The following is a 23,530-nucleotide window of genomic DNA, read 5'->3' as shown; positions in this document are numbered from 1 at the left end:
ATTCTGGACCGAAAGTATTCAAAAGTACCTTGAACTACCATGCTTAACTAAGCTTTATCGTTAATATTCAACCTCGAACCGCTGGAATCTGAAACTTTTGCTTTATATTCACCGTCTAGACCAAGTACATTACTTGTCGTCTCTATGGATTATGGGTACAGAAGCTTCTGCGTTCTAGTAGGCTAATGATCCTGCAACTTGTGAGGCCATTCTTAAACGATTTTCCCATGAAAGAGTTGCAGAACCAGTTCCGTATAAATGCTGGTGAAAGGTCCCATTATTAGTAAAGTAAGCTCTCCAGACAACAAACTATATTTTTCATTTTTGTGATTGCATTTGGGAAGTTGGGCTCAGAAAGCACAACGGTCAGTCATGTTAAGCAAACAATGGCCTCTCGCTCGCGTCCATCGTACAATAGCTAGATTGGCTCAGAGTCTTATGGACTAGTGGTATCACGCGCCTCAGTGCACAATAAACACATATTTTATAGTTATGCAAAAGTATATATATGTAGAATCTAGATGGTTAGAAGTGCATGCTCATTATATTGTTAAGCAATAGAATGGGTGATAACATAATTTCAGTCAGCGGCAGAGCCACCCAAACGCATGGGCACGCAATTGCATCCTAGCCCAGTTGGCTCCAGAGGGTGGGCACGCAATTGCATCCTAGCCCAGTTGGCTCCAGAGTGTTTTGTGCACAATCCCAATTTAAAGTCTGTTAACAGGCTTAATTTTACTTCTTTGCCCCTTGAAGAAAATATCCTGATTCAAAATTTTGCACCCCATACTAGGTCCGCCAGTGCCTAACATATAAGCATGTTGATGAGATTCCTTGATCTTTAAAGCTATGTGGCTTGAGTTCTGTATCTAAGCTCTACTGGTCCTTGATTTTTAAAGCTCTTTGTACTTTGTACAGCTTCCTTTTTTAATATAAAATCCTATTCCCAAAAAAAATAAAAACGAAATGTTGATGAGATTCCAACGTACATTTATGTTGATAACTGAAAAGATGATAACGGTAAAGCATAGGACCTTTCCAAGGAGTCAAGGACCAACTAGACCACAAAGAGGACGTGGGAGAGTCCTTCCTCCACGGGGGTACCCTTATGTCGATATCTTATTTCTTTTGTTTTAAGATCACGAAAAGTGCTAATAATGCTCTTCACCTTGGAGGTTTGTGGTGACGTCGGTTGTATTGAGCAGTTGGTGTCCGATTCAGTCAAAAGCTGAAATTGATGTTGAGATGTTCAAGACCGAAAGAGAGGACATACAGTGGCCACAAGGCATAGGAGTGGCAACCACCACCAAAACCAAATCCGTTGTGTCCTACCATATTATCCTATCTAATGCTAATGTCATATGCATTACAGGTACAAGTCATTTCCAACTTGCTTCTTGCACTGCTCCTTCCTATAGCGAGTCAGTGATTCCCTTTCAAGCTTCCCAATCTTTATCATTATTTTCAGTACTCTATCATACACGCAACTCTTCCAAATTTAATGTTTTTATGTTCACTATCATACAACAATATGATTAAACCAATACTAAAGTTGTTTATCCTATTGTCGTGTACTTGTTCTTGCAAATTAAAATATAAATATCGTTTACTTATCCTTAAGATTAAATAAAGGTTTATGTTTTTTTTTTAATTGTTGAATGATTCAAAACACTCCTAATCTTTTATAGGCATATATCTTCACGAATAAAATCGCTTTCTGATTGGTGAAGAAGAATGTGGTGCTCAAGAATTTTGAGCTCTCTAGTATCATCGCCCTATAACTATAACCATTGTGTTACAGTGATGCCGCGGTTAATTTATCGGAAAGTGTGTCATTTGTCCAAAAAAATTTAAAACGTGGTTCAAATGGACGAGTAAAAATTAGTATGCGTGAAATGGACAAAAAAAATAGCAAGAATGAAATTGGATTCATCCTGGTTTAAAATAGCGAGGATGAAACTGGATACATCATGATGTAAATTATAAAAAAAAAAATTGGAAAATGGGTAGGATGAAACTGGTTACATCCTGGCTATTTTTATATTTTTGTTCATTTAAGCAATATCAAAATCTAGATGTCTTTTTCACCCAGAAATTGTTGATGTTGGTCTTTTTAACCTATTTTGTGTTAATTTATTGTTAACATCAACTTAGTTGTTCCAAATGCATTTAGTTTTTTTTTTCTTTCTAGCCAATTCAGATAACCACGCCTAGTTATCGAATAAAAGAAAATGACATTCATGACACAAAAAGTAAAAAGAAACAAGAAGTCACACCTGGGTTTGTTTGTCTATATACTCATGAGCTAGTGTATTATGATGCTCTTTAAATAATAATTCACTTACAACGTATGCACTTGATTTTGTCCTTGTCTTTACCAATAACCATTAAAACAATTAAGCTTTTAATCTTTTGGATTGAAGGAGATAGGTAGACCTGTTATATGACTCCTAAATGAAACCTTTTTGTACGGCCCCTGGCATGATAATTGGATTCCTGTTTTCCATAGCTACAACTACACTCGCACTACAATTGGCTCTAAATGGGATACAAAAGCCACCAACATTACTTGGTTACCAAAGTACTTTCATTTTCTTAATGCCCCCTACCTACTTTTCGATCCCAACTAAGTACCTAATGTTTTAAAATAGCACCAGCAACACACTTCTTGGAAGACTGATTGCTTCGTCGACCCCGTTCCTGCAATTGATTTTCTTCTTGGAATTCCACCAGCAACCATCGACGAAACCTAAAGCACTAGTGCTTCACTTCATATTCTCATCGACTATCCTCCACCAATATCAACTACTCGTACAAATCACCACTGCAACAATTATTTCAGCTATCAAGAACACTTGATATCAGAAGCACCGTTTTTAGTCGAACCCCATTGTAGATATTAGCAAACACCACCAGTTGCAACTAATTTCAGCCATCCAATCAAAATCCCCAATTTTAGAAACCTCAAATAAATTCTACACAAACTCTAAATTCAAAGTTGCATTCAAAGAAAAATTAACCTATTAGATGTCAGATACCACGAAAATTGCAGCTGCCTGAAGAAATTACATGATTTCAGAAGATTTCACAACTCTGAAGTAGAAAAGAAAAAGGCAACACATCAACAGACTCTGATATTGGAGTTGTTCTTCCTTCAATTACACATAATCATCTCTAACAACACATCAACAGACTAAATCGATCACTATTTCACTCGATCATCTTTTTTTCATTCTCTAGGTTCTCGATTTCTCTCTGCCAAATTCTCAAAACCTAATGTTGCTCTCGAGTTCTCTTCTGTACACAAAAGAAAACCAAAGTTTGTAAGCTATCACTCGACCGTCGGATCCCAATCTGGTCTTATGCAAGGCGACGTGTCACTAATCTAAAGGTTAGAGCAAAAAAATCAATCATTCGCATGTGTAAGTCTACACATGTGGGATATCCACCACTTAACGGTTTTTTTCTTTCGATAGATACCTTAATTTTTTTGCGTCGTGGGATAGATTCCCAAAGGATTAGTGAAATGGGACATATTTCCAAGTTTCCCAAAGGATTATCAAGAAAAACTAGATTTTGTGCCCGTGCTACGCCCGGGCGGATTCGCAAACTTGGTTCACCAATTGAATCTACGACTACAAATGGAATGACATAGTTATGCACCAACTACAAATACAATGCATCACTGCCTCTTTCTTTGAGCCATATTTTTGATTTGGTAAAACTCGGCTTTGCCTCGCCTCTCCCAGTCCCAATATGATTTGATACAAATATAATGCATCACTGCCTCTTTATTTGAACCATATTTTTGATTTGGTAAAGCTCGGCTTCGCTTCGCCCTGTCCCGATATGATTTGGTAAAGCTGGGCTTCGACTCGCCTCTCCCAATCCCGATATGATTTGGTAAAGCTCGGCATCGCCTTCGCCTCCCCCCTACCGATTTGATTTGGTAAAGCTCGACTTCGCCTCGTCCCGATTTAATCCCGATGCATTTTTGATTTGGTGTCGCGAAGTTTCTGCATAAAATTGGGATGCCTGAATTCGACTTCACTAACAGTCATCGTTACAATAAGCCATCTGACTCAAACCCTTAGTTCATTACACAAAACAACTTAATGTTCCAAGCATGAAAACATGTACGTCCTTATTTGACAAATTAAGTAAATACCATAATTACTTTTTAAATTTTAAATTATCATTATGAACTTAATTACATTATTATCTTTGTTTAGCCAATTCATATGAAATGTTTTTAAACTCAGCTACATGTTAGTCCTTTTACACACTAATATCTAAACCATCAAGAGCTAAGATTTATTTTTCTTCGCAGCAGAACCAGCCTGCGGAAGTCTTTCGGTTTTTCAAGTAGACGTACCATCAGCCTGTTGAAGTCGTTCGGTTTTCTAAATAGGAGGCGTGTCCAAACTTTTATCCAGGAGGTGTATCATGGCAAACACTATTGTCATGTATAATACCATGATGGTTTCTTTTCCACTAAATTAGTATGTGAACTGTAATATTTTCTAACAGTGAGAACTACAAGTCGAGATATAATAAAAATAAATTTACTAATTACATATGATATACAGAATCCCAATACCTACAACCGGCGATATGGAAAAAAAAGGTGGATCAAATTAATCAACTAAAACAAAACTAATGATTTACAGAAGTATCCATAAATTGATCAATGTTTTTCCACTCTTTCAGTAACGAAAACATTAGCTTTTCTCTTATCAGCCTACTTAATTTAGTAGTTTAAAATACAAGCAACAAACAACCTAGCTAAAAATCCATCGGTAACTATCTGATGATCTATCCTTCCACAACATGATAAACCAAGCAGGTAAACCATGTAAACAACATAGGTAAAGGGAAGGTACTGTGACCAACTTATATAACAAATGGTATCCATATTAAGTTATTATATAATTTTTGAATCCCCTAATTCAAAAATTGTCTAAGCATTGTGATGTCTACAGGTGTAATTTGTGAGTATCACTGGATCGGTTAATGGAATTCCATAACAACAGTAAATTAATTATAATATGGAATATCTTTGTAAACCAAGTGCAGAACATGTTTGTAAACCTGGTGAGGACACTTTGAGGTTGTGGAGCTGCTTCTTCTCCCTCTTCTTTGAATTCCTTTTATTTATCTTGTGCAACCACGTTGCAAGATTTTCATCATTTTCAGCTTTCTCATCTTTTCCTAAATCAGTTCCACAATCTGCAATTTCCCCATTAATTAGAATTGTGACATTGAAGCGAATTGTATCAATATTTGCTAAATTAGTCTTGTCGTTCTGTAAGTAAGAAAAAAGAAAATTGGTATATTAATATGTGGCTCCAAAAAGATTATAGAACACCAAAATGTTAATCCAATATTGGTTGCCAAGTAGTAATGCAGACTAAGGCCCACGCAAGATTATATGTCGAGAGATTAAATCTTAGTGGTGATCGTTTGTATGCATGCTTAAGAGTCCACCGAAAGAAAGACAGTCAATAATCGAAGAACAAATCATTAAGGTTTTAATTTCCTAGTTCATAATGTAGGATTTTGTTGGGAAGGATTTCATAATTTTGATGTTTTAATTGGTGCCCTTGACCATCCTACATGTTTTTCTTCTTTAAATTACTCGAGACACGTATATTGCATCAATCAATACACTCCTATTAAAAATTAAAATAAGGAAATTTCAACACTTTGTTAGTTTTGACGGTAGCTTAATAATCACTATAATTTCATCCACCACCAAAAGACAAACTAAATTGATCGCAAACTAAGGCACCCGAACAAATTAAGCAAGAATACAGAGAGCTCTCATACTGGGAAGTGAACTCATTGAACAACAACTTTTAGAACGATTTAATTTATCCTTAGAAAAATAATGGGCTATCTAATATCAGGGTAATGTGAATGCTTCAAAAAAAATCATGGTAATGTAAAAGCTTTCAACTTTATATATATACTAACGTCAATACTGACCATTTTACACAGCTAAACATCACCTTGCAGCTGATTATATAATTATCTATATCCCAGTCCCACGCAACTCCAGTAAACTTTACCCCACCAAATTCAGCACCTTTTGTGAAAATGTTTTCCCACCAAATGTACTCTCTGAGTAACATGTGGCCTGCAATTGGACACAAAATGCATTAGATAAGTATACTAACTCCATAAACTTCTGCCATTGTAATGAAGGTCAGAGAGTATAATATGGAGTAACAAAAACCAGATTCTTGATGTTGATGTTTTGTATAAACCTTGTTAATAAATAAAAGTAGACACATACCTATAGCACCAGATCAACATGTTTAAATTATGAGTAGTCCATCTTGCGACTTGCAAGTAAAAATTGAGAGAGCGTTGATCACCTTATCAGCTGTTATTTTTCCTCCGGCAAGTAGACCTATGTGATTTGCTGGCATACGCAGTATAAACCATGACTATCTAAGGAGAATATCATAATTCTACAGTTACCACATCTAACTCAAATACAACATATACCACCCCTTCTACCAAGGTCAAAAACGACTGAAATTTCAAAATGCTTATATTACACAGCCAAAACTCCACCCAAAGGTTTTTCATTTCAGCTGCCACTTCCGTTAACATGAAAATTATGGTTCGGATAAAACCATGGATGATATAGTTATATATTTGTGTTGAGCCGCTTAACCTCCATAACCACATCCATCACAGACACTGCCATCATATATATTAACAACCAATCATCACAATTTTTGTGTCGACAAATTTACCGAACAAAGTTTCATTATTAACCTCAATACACAGCTGCATTAGTTGTTGCTTACAAATATATCTATCCCCTAGTTTTCTAGGTATAATCTTGATTCTATGAATTAGGAACTAATTATTACTAACAGAGGTATATAATTTTATCGAACAATTGTGAAATGAAATGAGAACTTCTATTGCTTTTGCACCCTAATACCAAACTCATGAGAATGAAGAGGAAAAATCCATGCTATATACCTCATTGGTTCACGAAGGAATATTATCCATTAAGTGCATATATACCAATCCATACACCTCTTTGGGTTTACGGTATCTAGCTTTCTAAGTCTTTTGAAGCATTTTCTTGATCACCTTTTGTCGCGAATCAGTGCATAACTTCTTGTGTTTTTCCAAGGCATAATATAACTAGGGAAACAAAGATCGTTATGCGCTACCGCTGAATAAGCAATGTCTACACATGCAAGTGTTAATATGTATAATGTGAATTTTTTTCAAACCTTCTGGACAGTCTCTAAGACATATTAAGCTGCAAGCCTGCTTGTCTGGCCTGTTTATCATGGAATCAAAACAATTCTTAGAGATAAAACCACATAATCACAAAATTTACAGATAAATAAAGAGTAAAGAGAAGCATACTTCAAACTTGTGACTCTAGTAGGAGTAAGGATGAAGAGTGATGTCTTCATTTCTATAACACCACCTGACTCACAAACTGCACCTTATTGTATTAAAGGGGTTTTAAACAAAGGTGCAGAATGCTGCGCATCCAAAGTAGTTTTAGTGATAATAAACATTTAGCTGAGTACACAAAAGATATCCCTTATTTACACACTGGTTGTAATGACTACCTATTTACAACATGTCGAGTCATAAGATAATTTGTGAGTACATACATCATCACCCAAGAAGATTTTTTTTTTTCTATCATGTGTAAAAAGAAAAAACAAAAAACAAAACTTTAGGGTTTTTAGAGATCAGGAACCATCCTTACCAAGACATTGACTGAGCAGAACAATTCAAAAAACAAAAAATCAACAAACCCTTTGCTGCAATATTAATAACATACCACTAAAAATTGAAGAATCCTAATAGTTATTAAACTTTGCATCAGAACACTTTTTTGGAGTCCAAGTCATTTGATTAAGGTGACATTTGTGCTTCCTCCCCTACTTCTTCTGTACTTACCATTCACCTTTGAACAGAACCATGAACAAAAAAAAAGGAACAAACATCATGAGCGATTTTAAACCTTGGGAAACCGTCAGCGTGTAACATCAAAAATTATAGAATCACCAATATCAAACCGTTCAAAAGAAGAACCCTAAAATCAACAGAGATGGATATACTTTCCTTCAATGGAAATAAATATCACTAATAACGTCAAACCGTAAAAAGGAAGAACCATAATAGTAGGAAGAGAGAAGGAAAAATCTCACCTGCAACCTTCACTACCGCCATTAATGGAACCTTAAACCTGTCTAAAAAAGGAGAACCCTAAATCAACACAGAAGAATTATGGTTGGTTTTAGGTTTCTTTTTAGGTTTCCGCACATATAATGTGTTCTTTAGTAAAAGAAAACCGAATGAAGATTTGTTCTCTATAGAAGAAAACCTAGGTTTGTTCCTAGGGTTTCTTTTTTGTTTTGTTTTTTTGTGTTTTTGGTTATTGGGATGATAAATATAAAAAATCATATCTATGAGAGGCAAGTTGCTTTTCTTTTCTTTCTATCATCATCTCTACGAAGAAAGCATATTCTAGGGTTTGTTTTTTTTTTTTATGTTTTATGAGCGAAACAGAAAAGGATTTGGTATGGGTTTTTTTGGTTTTATGTTTTGCGCCCGAAATTTATGTGGAAATTCCTCTTTTTTCTCTCCTTTGAGGAAAAGTGAAAATACACAATTCGTATTACTTAGAGAGATCTAAGCCTGGCACTAAAATGAGTCATCATCACTTGTTTGAAACTACACATCTTGGATAAAGGGGTGATGGATTTAAGATACTCGTGTGCCAACTTCACAATCAGTTTTTTTTTTTTTTTCATGATCGATCAAAAAGAAATTTTATTAAGAAGCACACAAGCCGCACACAAGAGAATACACCCAAAAAATGGGGAAAACTACCCTAACCAAAGCAAAGTTCCATGGATACACAAGAAACGACATAAGTCTCTTAAAAAATCTTAGAAACTAAACAACCATTGTTACTTGCAAACTAAAACAAGAGGGCAAGCTACATTTAAGTAAGGTTTTCATGAACCTCTTCCATGGTTAATTGCATTCTATGATACATGATTTCCGCAGAGAAACGTATATCATCAATTTATTATAACTTCTCACCGAGGCTCTTCAAAGCATTCAGTTAGTATATCACAAGAGCCCTGAGACATGGGAGTAGTCTGTCCGAGTGTAGGAAGCCGTTCACAACATCTACTGGCGAATTCTGTTCACAGTCGAATGAACCCATCCCCGTTCAAATTTCTATCACTGAAACTATGACCAACAAATCAGAGTGGCGCAGCGGAAGCGTGGTGGGCCCATAACCCACAGGTCCCAGGATCGAAACCTGGCTCTGATAATAAGAGAAAAGGCTTCCGTCATTATTTTTTTTCGTCAAATTTTGTACAAAATGAATGCTTCTTGTATTCATTAAATCCTCATCTAAAGCATAACTTGAAGACATCGTTGCTACTTCTGTCATTCAGGTCCAAACTTGAATGAAGAATTGTAAACAACCTGTTGGTTTTCATGGTAGAAACTAGAAAGGATACAGCTAGCCAGATTTCTATCTTCTTCAGGCCTGGCCAAAGAAACTACTGCTTTACCACCTGTCAGCAATTTTAACAAGAAGAATGCCGAGGCTATAAACATAGTTTTTCTCAGTTAATTGCATGTCTTCTGGATGGAAAGTAAATCTGAGACTTTTGCTTTGTATTCACCGTCTAGAAGAAGTACGTACATTACTTGTCATCTCAGTGTATTATGGGTATACAAGCTTCTTCGTGCAAGTAGGCAAATAATCCTGCAACTTTTGAGGCTGTTCTTAAACGTTTCGCCCACAAAAAGAGTAGCAGAACCAGTTCCGTGCGTGTAAATGCTGGTGAAAGCAATATTTCTTCATTAACTAGTAAAGGAACTTCGCTCTCCAGACAACAACCAAAGAGCTAAACCACATTTTTGTGAAACAATCATTTCAAGCATTGGGCTCAGGCGATTTTACTCTGGGCCATAGGCCTAATAAATCGACAAAAACCATATACTTTGTCGGTCTGTCCAACTTGTAAAGCACTTTTGTCAAGGAATTCTATGCAAGAACTATTCAGCTTACAATTTTTTACTCTTATGGGATGCAAAAGCCAATAAAGCGAAAGTACAACGGTCAGTTGTGTTAGGTGAAAAATGGCCTCTCGCTCGCGTCTTATGGACTAGTGGTATCACGCGCCTCACTCCACAATAAACACACATTTTATAATCACGCAAAAAAATATGCATAGAACCCGGACGGTTAGAAATGCATGATCATTACACTGTTAAGCAATTGAATGGTGATAGCACAACCCCTGTCAAGGGCGGAGCCGGCCCAATGCAAGGGTGTGTACTTACATCCCTAACCCAGCTAGCTCCAAAGTCTATTAAGAAAAAGAAACCTGTTTTGAGGCATACTGAATTTTTTTGAGACATACTTATTAATTATCCCTACTATGGTGGTTTTATAAGGGGTGTCTAAAGGTAGTGCAATTACCTATATATCCTTAAACAATCTAATTACTAGAGAGCCCTTATTCTCAAAAACCTAAAATCAAAAATCAAAATAACCTTTAAACTTAAACATCTTGGACTCCAGTTCAATCAATCAATCAAAAGAAACACAAATCGAAGTGAGCGATTTTGGAATGCGAAATCCAAATCTCAATTGCTCTTATACGTATTTTAGAATGCATTTGTAACAAACCACATCTTTTTTTTGATTGATTTTATTTTGTTTGATCGATAAAATATGATTTCAAAGATGAAATTAGGGTTTTCAGAAGATCAGTTCGGCTGATCTTGGAATATCAGTTTTGAGCCGAACCTGGTATATGATTTAGAGAAACACTATGTTCTTCTAATGCGATTTTGCTAGATTTAGTTCGAATCAACCGAACCTAAATTCGTCAGTTACATAGTGAAGTTCGGTTGATATCTTGTCAGTCGAACCTATGTTTTTTGAAAATACACCTAGGTTCGGCTAACAACAATTTAGTTCGAATCAGCCGAACCTAAATTCATGAGTTACAGAGTAAAGTTCGGCTGATAACTTGTCAGCCAAACCTCTTTGTTTTGAAAATATACCTAGGTTCGGCTGACAAGTTGTTAGCCGAACCTAGATATATTTTCGAAACACATAGGTTCGGCTGACAAGTTATCAGCCGAACTGTTCATCTGCTCATTAGAACTGGGTTTTAAAATTCAATTTTTTTGATAGATTCAACTTATAAAAAAGACATTAAACCTCGTATAGAAATCTACCCCTGATTTGAATCACACATTTTGGTCACTTCTTATCACTAAAATCCCAAAATCCAAGTTTCTTTTTCACTTCTTCTTCTTCTTCCTCTCAAAAATTCTAACTCTCTCACAAAAATTTGATTGCTTTACTAATTTAACACTAATAATTTAATTTTTAATCAATCTTTAAAATTCCTAATTAATCAAACCTAATCATAATCATTAATACTAATTATGTAAGGGTAGTTATGCCATTATCAAAAATGATGGATAAGGGGTGATGTTGTTTTTTATTTAGTGACCCTATTTTGACATTGTTTAGTATGCCTCAAAAAAATCTAATATGCCTCAAAACAGATTTCTACAGAAAAATTGTATCCCGTGCAAATTTTTGCACCCCATCTTAACTCGGCCCTGTAAACATGGAACGTGGTACATGAGTCTTGTGAGTCCTGACATACGAGTATATTGATGAGAATCCCACGTACATATATATGTTGCAAACTGAGAAGAGTCAAAAGACAATAATGCGAGCATATGACCTCTCCAAGGACCAACTAGATCACAAAGAGGACATGGGAGAGTCCTTCCTCCACGGGGGTACCCTTATGTCGATATCTAGTTTCTTTTGGTTCGAGATCACAAAAAGTGCTAATAATGCTCTTCACCTTGGAGGTTTGTGGTGACGTTGCATCGAGCAGTTGGTGTCGGATCCAGTCAAAAGCTGAAATTGATGTTGAGAGGTACTTCAAAGACCGAAAGAAAGGACACAGAGTGGCCACAAGGCATAGGACGGCCACCACCACCAAAACCAAATCCATTGTGGAACCCCTGTGTCCTACCTATTATCCTATCTAATGCTCATGTCATATGCATTACAGGTACAAGTCATTTTCAACTCGGTTCCCGCACTGCTCCTTCCTATAGCGAGTCGGTGATTCCCTTTCAAGCTTCCCAATCTTTATCATTATTTTCAGTACTCTCTTATCGTGTAGGCAACTCTCAATTTAATGTTTTTTAGCTTGCTATCAAGTTCATCATACAATACTATATGCAAGTGAGATTACAACAATAATGCTCTACTAAAATTGTTTATCCTATTGTCGTTTACTTGTTCTTGCAAATTAAAAAGAAATATCGTTTACTTATCCTCACAAATAAATTAATCATCTATTTTGGACATTTTTTTTTGGCAAATTCGTACGAAATGATTTATTTTTTGATGGACGGAAGAATTCGACGTTGAAGAATTTCAAACTTACACCATGTTTATTTGCATCTGACTCGTGATTTGGATCTGAGTCAATCCCTGACTTGTCGCGAGTCAGATGTCGGAACATTTGTTTTCAATTTTAAGTCAGATCTGACTCGATCTTTGATTCACACTTTGCCCCTGACTCGTACTCGTTCGAGTCAGGTGACAAAACAATCCTGATTTATGGGACCAAACCACTAATTCACATATTTTTGAGTCAGTTAAGTCAAATCTTACTCAAAACAATCATATTGAGTCAGATCTGACTCAAGTTAGGTGATTTCAATCATATCCAGACGACTCAGATGAGTCGGGAGTAAACAAACATGGTGTTACTATTATCACCAAAGGACTTTTTTTTTAATGCCATAAATTAATGGTCCCTAGACTACATCCAAACTCCTTAAATCAGATTGGATTTCAACAATTACAGGGTTCGAACCCCTATCTTCGTTGTGAGAGGGAGCATGCCAACCACAAGACCAATTGATGATTCACCACCAAATGACTTTATTTCCTTTGCATCTCAGGTGACTTGTGTTTTTTCTATCTTTCTTTTTTCCTTTTTTGCACGGTTACAATTAACTTAAGTAAAAATGAGGAGCCTATTCAGATGACCACGCCTGATTATCTTATTAATTAAGAAGGCAACATTCATGATACAAAAACTAAAAAGATACAAGAAGTCACACCTGGGTCCGTTTGTCCATACTCATGAGCTAGTGTATTATGATACTCTTAATAACTTCTTACGTATGCACTTGATTTTGATTTTATGTCTTTACCAATAAACCATTAAAACAATTAAGCCTTTTATCTCTTGGGTCGCAGGAAACCAGACGAACCACGAACATGTTATATGACTCCGGAATATAACTGTTTGTATGACCCCTATTACGCGTTTGAATGTACACTCAGAAGTTGTTTTTTAATTTCTAGAAGTCAGAATTTTAGAAGTCAGTTTGGCAATAATATTTCAGAACGACTTCTAAAAGCAGAAGTCAGTTTGGCCATACTAACACATTTGGATATAATTCTGCTTCTAACTTAAGTAGAAGTCAGAAGCAGAAGTCAGAATTCCAGATATTTTGCTTCACAAAAAATCGACTTTTCTGCCTTTAGAAGTCGTTCTGAAATTCCACATCCAAGCTGACTTCTTGTTTTTTGACTTTTAAAAATCAAAAATCTACTTGTGAATGTGTATCCAAACACGCTAGAAGCAAAATTGTTTTGCTTCTAATTTCTGCTTGTGATTTTACTTATAGAAAAGCAGAAATTAAAAGCAGATTTGTATGCAACCATGCTATATATTAGTATGATAACTGGATTCCTCGATTTTATAGATGTAACTATACTCGCATTACAATTGGCTCTAAAGGGGATACAAAAGCCACCAACATTTCTTGGTCACCAAAGTGCTTTCATCTTCTTAATGCCTGTTCAATCCCAACTAAGTACCTAATTCTTTCCAAACCAAATTAAGAAAGTTATTAAAGGAAAATAAAAATGCGTATTTACGTTACGTGGCTTGCACAGAGACAACCAATTGTCATCCTTTTATGATCCAAGCTGCATCAAAACCAGAGTGGTCCACATCATCAATTATGTACCGTCGACCATGATTCATCCCTCAATATTTAATGGCATAACACCTTCAGCCCTACTAAGTGCTCTCCGCTCCCTCGCGTGCCTATCGACCTCACATTTTGTCCCTTGCTGGTTGACCTTTTTGGTCAATATTTTAACCACTAAATGCACCATAATTTTTCCTAGAGATGCACAGAGATTACCAAATTATCTTTGATGGTCCAGGATATCCAAACCTCTTCAAACACCCGACTAATCCAAAATTAAAATTATGGACCTCTTCAACCTGATCAGATTAAATGACCATAAAAATCGAATTTTAGGACTCATAGTTAGCGAGGTCAGACAGATATTTATAATATGTGAGATGAGTGTCAGTCTTATTAGTAGACACGCCCTTAGAAATTGTTTTTTGATATTTGAGAAGCAAAAAAAGCCAGAAATTAATTTGGGGTACAATTTTAAAATGTGTTGCAGAAACAAAAAAATCGATTTTCTATGAAACACAATATTTTTGCTTCTGATTTCTACTTCTGAAAAGCAGAATTCTTGGTATCAAAGCGCGCTATCAATGTTGTTTGGATATTACTTAAAGAAATTATTTTTCAACTTTCTAGAAACAGAAAATCAAAAATAGTTTGGGAATACAATTTCAAATGACTTTACGGTTGGAAAAGAAAGAAGAAAAAAAAACTTTTTATAAAATTGCTGACTTCTTGGAGTGACTTTGGCTTCTGATATAAACCTCTTTTAACTATAAGACGGACGGAGGGCTGACCAAAGTGAAATTATTTTATAATGATAAAGTACGAAATTAAATTGCAAATTAAACATTATCATTATCCATCCGAAATTCAAAGTCTATTCCAGTAGTAAATACCGGATTGACTAGAGAATGTCTGCTAAGAGTAGAACATAGATTTTACGCCGGTCTGTCAGGGCCTCCCACAACTTGCACTACCACAAACAAAACAATTTTATCCATCATCATCCCAATATTCCAATCAAAACAATTTTATCCATCCATCTAATTCGCTTTCTCCATTTAAAAAAATGTTATTTTTAGAACCTTTCTTTTTCTTGTAAAACAATTATTATACTTTTTAATCAAGAAATCCAAGTAAACCCGCCACAATAAAAACCCCAACATTCAGTACCCAAATAAAGAAGAAGAAAAAAAAAACCGCAAAGAAAAAAAAAATCACAAACAGAAGAGAAAAAAGGAAAGAGATGGAAAGCTGCCGGAACCTAACAACAAATAATGCCGTCGGTCTATGTCTACTCCCCTCTGAACTCATCCAAGATATACTATTCCGATTAGCTCTACCAGAAATCCTACGTATGAAATCCGTTTCAAAAACACTCACTTCAGTGATCTCCAGCACCGATTTTCATCGTGATTACAACACTCAATCAGACCCCGATACATGGGTTTTCGTCTATACCAAACGATCGCTTCGTGATTCAATACTCCATGGTTTCACAGACCGATCTGATTCTTGGTTTAAGATTCGAGTATCAGAGTTCTTGTCTCCGGTTGTTCCTCCCGGTGAAGATCTCTCCTTTCTTACGGCTTCAGGTGACTTCTTTCTCTTTTCTTCTAATTACTGCCGGCAACTGATCGCCATTAATCTGAAGCTAAAAACAGTTAAGAAAATTCCGCCAAGTCCGCTAGGTCCACGTGATACATCGTCGTGGAGACGATCAGGTTTAAAACTCATTGCTGGACCAAACGGATCAAACCGGTTCAGATTCTTATTCGCTGAGTTTTATGAGAATCGGCCCGTTTTGTTTGAATACCTGTCGGAATCTGACAACTGGCGATCAATCGAAGCTGTGGAGAACGAGTTGAATCGGCCTGATCGGGGGAGGAAGAGCGTGTACTTGAGCCTAGTACACCGGAGGAGTGATAGTGTCGTGCTTGCGGTTGGACAAGAAGAAAACGATCAGCCGCCCGTGATCCTACGGCCAAGATTCGATGGTAGAGGGTTGGAAGAAAGATTGGCGGTTGGATTTAGTACGGCGGATTCTTGTACATTGAACGTGTTTGGTGACGATTACATGGCAATTGTGAGATCAGCAAATGTTGATGATCAGCAAGTTAGGGGGTTTGGGTGTATAGAACTTTGGGGTCTAAGTGGTGGGGGTGGAGCGTGGGAGTTGATATCAAAAGTGCCGCAAGCTTTGGTGAATAGAGTGAGGAAGCCTTATAGTGTCATTATGGGGTGCTTGGAGGCCAGAGATGGGATAATAAGGGTCATTTTGATGTCTAATTTTAAGGGTCTGTGGGACATTATTTGGTTTTCTTTTGATTCGGTGAAGGGTGAATGGAAATGGGTACCTATTCCTGAGACAAGAATGGAAGGGTTGAACATTGCCGGGATTACTCTTTCCACTGGTCTTAAGCTGTGATCGAGGCGGAACACGACCCGACCGGCCGTCCGGATATGCAATCCTAATTGTTGCTGCAAGTGAATGGTAACTGATCATATTTTTATGTCTTGCTAAATGGTCCTTAAATTTTTAGATGAAAATGTGTACTTTTAAGTTTTTGTGCATATTAGATTGTTTGCTATGTACAGCTAAATAATACTCGGAAGGACTTCGTAGTGTTAGTCTTATGGATAGGACCCGCTGCCTTAATCAAATGTATAAACAATTGTGACTCCAAAACTCATTCTTGAAAATGCCCAAATATTTACATATTTAAATTCTCGATTAATAATGACAGAATCACCGCATGAAGTGTGATCGAAATAGATTTAGTATATGTCAGTATGTTGTAGTTGAACAAATGACATTTACATTTCACAAATGATGTACATTTACATTTTTGAATAAAAGGTATCAAAAAAGAGAGATTAAATGCAGCAAGTTTTCCAAAACAAAAAGATTTATTATTATTTTTTTTAAATTCCAAACACCGGTAATATATTCGTAACTTAAAGTTAAGTACATAACTTAGGAGTGACAGAGTTGTTGATCATCCCTGACTGATATTTTGTCCGGGATGTTATCAAAATAAACAAAAGATTGTCTGTCAGTTCTAGAGATATTAGCTATTACATGAGCTGCATTTTTTGTTGTTCTTTTGACATGGTTCACTGAAAGATAAGTAGCAAAAGATAACATATGCTTTATTTCATGTACAAGTCCTTGGTTCATTCACTGAACAGAAGGGTTGGCCATCTTGATAGAGTTAATTACATTTAGAGAATCACTTTCTAAGATCACTTTGTTGACGCCACAATCTCTAGCCCATAGGATAGCTTCTTTCATGGCTGGACATTCAACCTGCTCTGGATCTATTCTTCCATTGAAGTATTTGCCTCTGATGCCCCTGCAGTGCCCTGTTGAATCACGTAGAAGCAAACCAATTCCAAATGAATGAGTATTATGATTAAAAAAAACATCCAAATTAATTTTTAATTGATTAGGCTGTGGTGGAGACCAAGTTTCTTGAGTCTTATGTTTCGGGTTCTGAATTACTGAAACACACTGCTTCACCATATTATTAATTGAATGCACTGTATAAAGCAAATTTTGATTATTGTTCTCAAAAAAATTTGCACATCTATTTTTCCATAGTGCCCACGTTGTAGCCATTAGCGTCAGGATCCAGATTTCTCTTTTTTGTTGATTTAATGTAGAGCTAGAGTCATTCTGAAACCAAGTAGCTATCCAGCCACCAACTTGTATTTGTTTTATTTGAAGTACTTCAACATTTATGTTCATGGCTAACCAAACCGATCTAGAGTGGTCACATTCAACAAGTAGATGTTGTAAAGTTTTTGTATCTTGAGAACATCTGGGACAGGACGTATTTATAGATGGGTTATAAGAATTCAATTTTTCTTTTGTTGGGACTATTCCTCTTAGGCACTTCTAGATGAATAATTTGACTTTATGAGGTGCGTCTGCTTTTCAAATCTTCTTCCAATTAATTAGTGCTACAACTCTATTGTTTTGGTTACTCTGTGTTAGAGCTTCGTATGTAGTTTTTACTGAGAATTCACCTATTCTACTTGGTTCCCATATGAGCCTACCTGTCTTATGTTCTAAAAAAAAGTAAAAGGTAAAAAGTTATTGTAAAAAGAAAAGAACTTTATTTATTGTTAGAGCATTGCTCGGTTGAACCCACCAAGCGCTGGTATGTCAAGTTTGGTTGTCATATTTTAGTGAATCAAAACTCATGTTAAGAGTCGCTTGATTATGTACTAGAGTTAAACTTCGTATAGGTTAGCTTGAAAGCATTAGGATATGAGACATTAAAAGTATTGCGAAGTCCTGAAGATGTGAAGAAGCGAGGAGATACAACAACTACAATCATCCTTCCACTTGAGGTTAGTGATATTTGACTTGAACTGTTTCATTCCCTAACGTATCTTTCAAGTCGTGCATATTGAAAACATAACTGCGAAGCATGTTGAACTCTAGATAGACATAGTATTAAGGATTACAATACGAGGTTTATTGCTTAACCATTAAACTTTGTAGATAAGACATCGCCATAATCATTTGAATGCTATTGTGATTATGTATGGGTATAAGGTGTTTATTGAAGATTAAAGAAGATTTCAAGACAAAGAAGATATTGAAGATCTGACTTGGGTTTTATAATCTTTGGTGTGCACAATACTTGTTTGGGAAAAGAGGATCCAATTAATAATCAGTTTATCCTTGTGGTAGATTGGATTGATTAATTGAGTAGATCGACATCAACACGATTCCTTGGGATTAAAGGTGTTGTTGGCTTAATCTTAACCGATTACCTTAGGGTGATTGAACATAAGATAAATCTAGACCCGACAAAGGAGTTTATGTTGAGATAGACGGAAGAGACTTTGTTTGACTCATATCACTTGGTTGAAGAGAGTTGATACCAAACAGATTTCTTGTTCCTTTACTGTTTGGAATACGAACCAAAGGGATTGTTCCAAGTACGTGACTTATTTATAAGTTGGAGACGTGGGAATACTGACGGAACTAGGTATACTATAGAGTTAGGTACTTGGTCTCAACTATACGAAGTAAGTGTATTTTGTGTAGTGATAGACGCATTTATGTGTCTAATTTATCTCAATTATATATATTGTTAGTGCTCGATATTGTACTTATTTGGATATTTTATTTATTTGTAGGTGTTTTTAGAAGAATAAAGTTTTGCGGCGAAATTGGCTGAAAATGCGGCGTTTGGACCTCCGTTGATAGAGTACCGGAAGCGCCCCAGAAGTGTACCGGAAGTACCCCAGAAATACCCCGGAGGAACCCCGAAAAAAGTGCGGAAAATGCCCCAGAGGACACTTGCTATACGGACCCTTGATTTTGGATAAGGGGTAACCTAATTAATAAGGGGTGACCCATTTCCAGGCAGCTGCTAAAGGGACACCAGAACTGGATAGGGGGAGATCACATTTCTTCACGTTTTCAAATTAATGTTTTGGCGGGAAACTTCATGCATGTTTACTGGCAGAGTTGGATTCGATTAATGGACGGTTTCTAAAGAGATTCAACCCCTAAAATCAGTTGGGCTGGATGTGAATGGACTAAACAGAGATGGTACATGTGTTTTTATCGATCAGATTGGGCTGGAATAGCCGGGAGAAGAAATCAGAGTCCAAATAGGACACGCATGGTTCTGTTTACGTTTCAAAGATTTTTTGAGGAGATTCTGGGAGAGTTTTACGCTAAAGAAAACTCTACTTGGTCATGTTAAAGTCTTGGGAGAGTTTTGGGGCAACAGAATAGATCATAAACGCGTACAGGGAGATCAGAGAGAGATATTCTCTCAACAGCGCAGAGAAGAAAAAAGAAAAGAAAAAGTCGGATTCAGTAGAGATTTTTGGGGATTAAAAGACTATATAAGAGTTGGTTCAAGTCATAGAAGGGTTAGAAACCTTGAGGAGAGAGTTTAAAGTCGATGAGAGCCTAGGAGAAGCAATTATAGAGGAGACAACGCTGCTGCTGCTGCTGCCATTAAAGCTTCTGAAGAACACGAAGAACAGACTCGCAGAGTCAGTCGTTCTTCAGCAGACTTATTTTCGTACCACTGTCGTTGTTTCACAGCAGTAGATAGTTATCGTTTACAGCAGTCTTAAATTACCATACTCTTTTGTAACAGTGGCGCTGTAACACCACTACAGCGTTGCAAATTCCTTTTTCATCTTATATTCATCAATAAGAACACCTATTTTAGCCATGAATTTATCTTGTGAGTGTGTTTTTGGGATGAGGAGCTAAACCCATTAGCCAAGGCGACGGAGGAAGCCATTGGTCCTTATTTATGGTATAATTATAACTTTATTATTTATTTGCAATATTATTACATGATTATTTGCATGGAATTTTAATTGAAAAATTGATTTTTATTGAATAATTGTGATTCATTTTGATGGAGCATGCTTAGTTTAAGACTCTTGATGTTTCATGCTTGGTGTTTACATTTATTACTTCAAAAATCTACAAAAGGCATAATATTAGAATCACTCTAAAAGAAAAATTGCATGAATATTAATTATTAGAATTTATCAAATAATGGGTCAATGGTGGAATCCAAGTCTTGGTGTTTTTCTCTAAAGGTTTGAACTATTTTATTTATTTGTGTGTTTAATTTAAATCTAAAAAAAATTGTTTTCTTCACAAGTCTGAAAAGACCCCTTTTTACCACTACTACTACAATCACTATTTGATAAACCATCAAATTTTTGGCGCCGCCGACGCGGACCTGTGTTTAGTTAGCATTTTTTTTAGATTTTTATTATTCTTTGTTCTTCTTTACGTTTTTGGTTTTTTTCGTTTCCTTGCAGATTTTTGAAGATTGGAGCGAAAGACAATTTTGCCAAAGCTTGTGGTGATTTACTTAAAGTTTGGGAGCGAAAAGCAAAGCTAAAGGAGCGAAAGAAGAAGAATTTTATTTATTATTTTGATAAAAAGAGAGAAAAAAAAAGAGAGACATTTTTTTTTGTAATTTTTTTTATTAGACTTTCTTTTCTTTTGTATTTTTTTTTATGGACTTTGGACATTAATTTTGGGACATTTTATTTTTATTTTTTAAACCCTACGGAAGGGTATCCTTAAATATAAACTGTTTGCAGGGAAGGACGACGATTACGATATCGTCTCGGCCCCTCGGGTTCGCACACGGCATATGAGGCGTGGCCCGAGTCGACTTCAGCGGTTCTTCGCCCGTCTGGTACGGGAGGTAAAATTCTAAACACCCGCGAATCTCCTGCAAGCGGGTTACTGGACTCCTTAAGGTGAATATATGCTGAGGACTTGAATATGGACTGTTTTTAAATTCCTAGTAAAGGGCAAGGATTGGACCATATAAGATAGGGGTTCGGATTTCATCACCGCTCCCTTCTTGCCCGTCTTAGGAAAACGAAACCTAAAGCGAACCTAAGCCTAAAATTTGGACTAGAAAGAGACCTATAGGGTATCGAGCTTAACAGGACAATCATTCGAAAAATATTGGTTACTCTTTTAAGCACACCTTGAAGTTCTTGACGGTTACTGCGAGTTGAATGCGTGACTGCGCCGCATTGGATCGGTGAGGTTTTGGGTATCAAAGCTCCACTGAGCTTCCCTCGCCTCGATTCAACTTGCTTTAACTCGGATTGAGCCTAGTACACCGAGGAGTGATAGTGTCGTGCTTGCGGTTGGACAAGAAGAAAACGATCAGCCGCCAGTGATCCTACGGCCAAGATTCGATGGTAGAGGGTTGGAAGAAAGATTGGCGGTTGGATTTAGTACGGCGGATTCTTGTACATTGAACGTGTTTGGTGACGATTACATGGCAATTGTGAGATCAGCAAATGTTGATGATCAGCAAGTTAGGGGGTTTGGGTGTATAGAACTTTGGGGTCTAAGTGGTGGGGGTGGAGCGTGGGAGTTGATATCAAAAGTGCCGCAAGCTTTGGTGAATAGAGTGAGGAAGCCTTATAGTGTCATTATGGGGTGCTTGGAGGCCAGAGATGGGATAATAAGGGTCATTTTGATGTCTAATTTTAAGGGTCTGTGGGACATTATTTGGTTTTCTTTTGATTCGGTGAAGGGTGAATGGAAATGGGTACCTATTCCTGAGACAAGAATGGAAGGGTTGAACATTGCCGGGATTACTCTTTCCACTGGTCTTAAGCTGTGATCGAGGCGGAACACGACCCGACCGGCCGTCCGGATATGCAATCCTAATTGTTGCTGCAAGTGAATGGTAACTGATCATATTTTTATGTCTTGCTAAATGGTCCTTCAATTTTTAGATGAAAATGTGTACTTTTAAGTTTTTGTGCATATTAGATTGTTTGCTATGTACAGCTAAATAATACTCGGAAGGACTTCGTAGTGTTAGTCTTATGGATAGGACCCGCTGCCTTAATCAAATGTATAAACAATTGTGACTCCAAAACTCATTCTTGAAAATGCCCAAATATTTACATATTTAAATTCTCGATTAATAATGACAGAATCACCGCATGAAGTGTGATCGAAATAGATTTAGTATATGTCAGTATGTTGTAGTTGAACAAATGACATTTACATTTCACAAATGATGTACATTTACATTTTTGAATAAAAGGTATCAAAAAAGAGAGATTAAATGCAGCAAGTTTTCCAAAACAAAAAGATTTATTATTATTTTTTTTAAATTCCAAACACCGGTAATATATTCGTAACTTAAAGTTAAGTACATAACTTAGGAGTGACAGAGTTGTTGATCATCCCTGACTGATATTTTGTCCGGGATGTTATCAAAATAAACAAAAGATTGTCTGTCAGTTCTAGAGATATTAGCTATTACATGAGCTGCATTTTTTGTTGTTCTTTTGACATGGTTCACTGAAAGATAAGTAGCAAAAGATAACATATGCTTTATTTCATGTACAAGTCCTTGGTTCATTCACTGAACAGAAGGGTTGGCCATCTTGATAGAGTTAATTACATTTAGAGAATCACTTTCTAAGATCACTTTGTTGACGCCACAATCTCTAGCCCATAGGATAGCTTCTTTCATGGCTGGACATTCAACCTGCTCTGGATCTATTCTTCCATTGAAGTATTTGCCTCTGATGCCCCTGCAGTGCCCTGTTGAATCACGTAGAAGCAAACCAATTCCAATGAATGATGAGTATTATGATAAAAAAAAACATCCAAATTAATTTTTAATTGATTAGGCTGTGGTGGAGACCAAGTTTCTTGAGTCTTATGTTTCGGGTTCTGAATTACTGAAACACACTGCTTCACCATATTATTAATTGAATGCACTGTATAAAGCAAATTTTGATTATTGTTCTCAAAAAAATTTGCACATCTATTTTTCCATAGTGCCCACGTTGTAGCCATTAGCGTCAGGATCCAGATTTCTCTTTTTTGTTGATTTAATGTAGAGCTAGAGTCATTCTGAAACCAAGTAGCTATCCAGCCACCAACTTGTATTTGTTT

At 36.4% G+C, this 23,530-nt stretch overlaps 1 protein-coding gene and 1 non-coding gene across 2 annotated transcripts; both read left to right on the top strand.

The window, feature by feature from the left end:
* The first annotated feature begins 9,268 nt into the window (after positions 1 to 9,268).
* Positions 9,269 to 9,340, top strand: TRNAM-CAU. The gene has a single exon. It is a non-coding gene; the product is annotated as a tRNA-Met (tRNA).
* A 5,932-nt stretch (positions 9,341 to 15,272) lies between these two features.
* On the top strand, positions 15,273 to 22,678 carry LOC113340483. The gene is made up of 2 exons (XM_026585626.1): positions 15,273 to 16,073; positions 21,805 to 22,678. The coding sequence occupies exons 1-2, from the start codon at positions 15,323 to 15,325 to the stop codon at positions 22,233 to 22,235; spliced, it is 1,182 nt and encodes a 393-aa protein (XP_026441411.1). The 5' UTR covers positions 15,273 to 15,322; the 3' UTR covers positions 22,236 to 22,678.
* Positions 22,679 to 23,530: the final 852 nt, after the last annotated feature.

The sequence above is a fragment of the Papaver somniferum genome, unplaced genomic scaffold (genome assembly GCF_003573695.1).
Source record: "Papaver somniferum cultivar HN1 unplaced genomic scaffold, ASM357369v1 unplaced-scaffold_22, whole genome shotgun sequence".
Lineage (NCBI taxonomy): Eukaryota > Viridiplantae > Streptophyta > Magnoliopsida > Ranunculales > Papaveraceae > Papaver > Papaver somniferum.
Note: the sequence above shows the minus strand (reverse complement) of the source record. Positions and strands in the feature narration are given on the sequence as shown.